The 2,914-nt window shown below is 61.2% G+C and overlaps 1 protein-coding gene across 2 annotated transcripts in view; it reads left to right on the top strand.

Annotated features, from left to right (window-relative positions):
• Window positions 1-2,914, top strand: part of MLPH (melanophilin) — a 41,810-nt gene that overhangs the window by 30,375 nt on the left and 8,521 nt on the right. For both annotated transcript variants that reach the window (XM_029933548.1, XM_029933547.1), the window contains one exon: window positions 220-359. In XM_029933548.1, coding sequence (XP_029789408.1) covers window positions 220-359 — 140 coding nt within the window. The remainder of the gene's footprint in view (window positions 1-219; window positions 360-2,914) is intronic.

Here is a 2,914-nt window from a genome sequence, read left to right as displayed (position 1 = left end):
TCTCCGGGCGCCACCACGAGGGGCCTGTCTCCTGTCCCCTCACACGGGGACGTGCAATCTGCCCCAGCTTCCTTAGATTTTAGGGGCTCAGCTGCCGTCACGTCTTCGGTTTATTTGACCTCTTTCTGTTTCCTTTATTGGGAAAAACATGCCCCCCCCCCCCCCCCCCCGCTTTCGGCTTTTCACCGCAAACAGTTCGAACCTGCTCTCCCTCCAAAGGTCTGAGCGTCGTCGGGAGTGAGCAGCGCGGCTCCCAGTATCTGGCCGACGAGGACACTTCCGAAGACGAGGACCCCCGGGCGGACGGTGTGGCCTCCCGGCTCCCCACACGGAGGGGCCGCGCGCCGGCTGAGAGCCAGGTAAGGGGGCCGGGGGGGGGGGCCGGGGGGAGGCTGGGGGTCCGCTCTGCCGCCGCTCGGGACGCAGGCTTTCTACCTTCACACCACGTCACGGCAGAGAAGCCAAAGCTGCTGAGGTTCTACTTTAATTTTTTTAATGTTTATATATTTTTGAGAGAGCATACCCAGGAGAGGGGCAGAGAGAGAGGGAGACAGAATCCGAAGCAGCTCCAGGCTCCGAGCTGTCAGCACAGAGCCCGACGCGGGGCTCGAACCCACGAACAGTGAGATCACGACCTGAGCTGAAGCCAAGACAGTTAGCCAGCTGAGCCACCCAGGTGCCCCGTCCCTGATTCTTTTTGGTGGAACTGTCGGCTGTGTACCCTGTCAGGTGTTACGCCATTTACAAGAGGAGGAAATAACGCATTGTTTCATATCTTTAGCAGACTTCACGCAGGTTTTAAGAAAATTTAACTTAGAACACTTGACCCCTGTTGAACTGGTGAGACCCCCTCGCATCGCAGCCCCTGATTTATAAAATCAGTCCCAGGTTCCTGGGAGTCCCCAGGTCACCTTCACGGAATTCAAACCGCGATCCCGCTCACAGACCCCTGATTTCGGTTGAGCAAGTGCACGTTCCTGGGGGCAAGGCAGCAATGCTTTGTATGAGGACCTCGTGCCCCCTAGGTTGGTAAAGACTCATCAATGACCCTGATAAGGTCTTGAGTGCTATGGATGAAATCGAGAGGCCGGGCCGTCTTGGAGCCAGCGGCCGGTGAGTGAGAGGAGGCCTCTGCTGGGGATGGAGAGCGCTCAGCCCAGGCCGGCCTCAGGCACAGAGCTCCTCCTGAGACCCCCCCCCCCGCCAGGGAGGTTTGAGGGGTCGGGGATGCCCCTGGTGAGCTTCCCTCCAGGGCACCCACGGACTGAGCTCTGGGCTGCCAGGTGGAAAGACTGACGAAGTGCTGAGCGTGTTCAGAAAAGGCGGGAAGCAGGTGGTGCGTGGACAGTTGTGGTCACTGCAATTCAAGACACAGATGTGAGGGGCAGGGAGGGTCCAGGGCTGGGAGGGGCCGCTCCGCGGGGGACTCAGCCTTCCCCAGCCCCTCACCCCTTCCGGGCACTCAGACAACCAGGAGGAGCCCGGCTCACAGCCACAGGCTGAGTCCTGGCCGTCGTAGGGCAGGGCTGCCCGGGACCACTGTGACAGAGGGAGGGAGCTCCCGGCTTTGTGGAACCCGCTGTCCCCGGCAGCCCGAGCAGGACACACAGTCCGCAAGGGGCAGGCCCTGCAGGGTGCGGGCGGAGTAGGGGTGCCGGCCACTCCCTGGCCTCAGCTGGTGTAGGAAAGGTTAGGGTCTCCTCCAACCTCCATCCTCTAGCTGCCGAGACCCAGGACACCATCTGCCAACTTCTAGAAGGAGCTCTGCCTTGCGTGGGTTTTGGGGAACCACTGTCAGCATTTTGTTCTAAAATTGACTGGACTGAAAAATGTCGGCAGGATGGAAATGTGGAGGCCTTGAACTCTGCCTCTCAGAGTCCGTGCCCTCGGGCGCAGCTGACTCCCGTTCCTGGGATGCCACCCAGAACCGTCCTACAAGCAGGGGCTGGAAGTTCTCCTGTGCCCACCTTCCATCTCTGGAATCAGTGCACTCCCCTTTGCCCTGAGCAAAGCCCTGAGAAGGTCTGCAGTGAAAAGCCGTCTACCATTCTCCACCCAGGGTGGCCCACACTTCTTGGAGCCTGAACCCCCTTTTACAGAGCAGCAAGGAAAACACCGGCTCAAGGACGTGGCCTTTGATCAGACCAAGGCCTGGCCCCCGGGGGGGCAGGGGACGGCGATGGAGGGGCAGTGAGGCCAGGGCAGGGACCTTCCCAGGTGGCAGAAACACGGCAGGCAGAGGAGCCCCGGTCAGGAGACAGTGGGATAAAGACTAGAACTGCCTATTTTCAATTAGTTTTGAGCTTTAGCTTCACTTGGGGCAAAACACACGCACTGGTCTCCAGCCCTCCTTGTGCCTCCTTGAGTTATTCTCCATTTCACTCTTCTCCCTCGTCTCTGGAACGTCCTGCCTTCACTTGTTTCCACTGACTCCGCTGCCACTGGCGTCTCCCCTGCACCTTCATGTAAGGGCCACCGGCTGCACACAGAGCTGGCTCCAGGGGCAGGGGCCGGCGTGCCGGGAAAGCCCGGGGCAGACGCTTACAGGGGACCATGTGAGCGGCTGCCGCAGGGCCCCGCGGGGAAGGGAGGAGGCCCCCGGACACCTGCCTGCCCCCAGAGCACCGCTCTGAACCCAGACTCACAGACACGCCCCGGGGTGCCCAGCGTCGAGAACAATGCCGAATCGGGGTCCATCGGCGTGTCCTGCAGTGCTCTGGTACCTGTCTCGGCCCTGGAGTCAAGGTCAGGGCCTTCTGGATGGGGGGTACTCAGGAGAGGCCTTCTGTAAGTCATCGCTCAAGCCAAGAGAAGGCAGAGACCTTGCAGCGTGGGTGTGAAGGGCACTCCCATGGGGCGGAGATCCAGAAGGGCGGGAATCCGCAGCCCTGGCCCCGCCCCCCCCCCCCCCCCC

The sequence above is a fragment of the Suricata suricatta genome, chromosome 3, assembly GCF_006229205.1.
Source record: "Suricata suricatta isolate VVHF042 chromosome 3, meerkat_22Aug2017_6uvM2_HiC, whole genome shotgun sequence".
NCBI lineage: Eukaryota > Metazoa > Chordata > Mammalia > Carnivora > Herpestidae > Suricata > Suricata suricatta.
The sequence above is the reverse complement of the archived record's forward strand: the minus strand, read 5'-3'. Positions and strand labels throughout refer to the sequence as shown.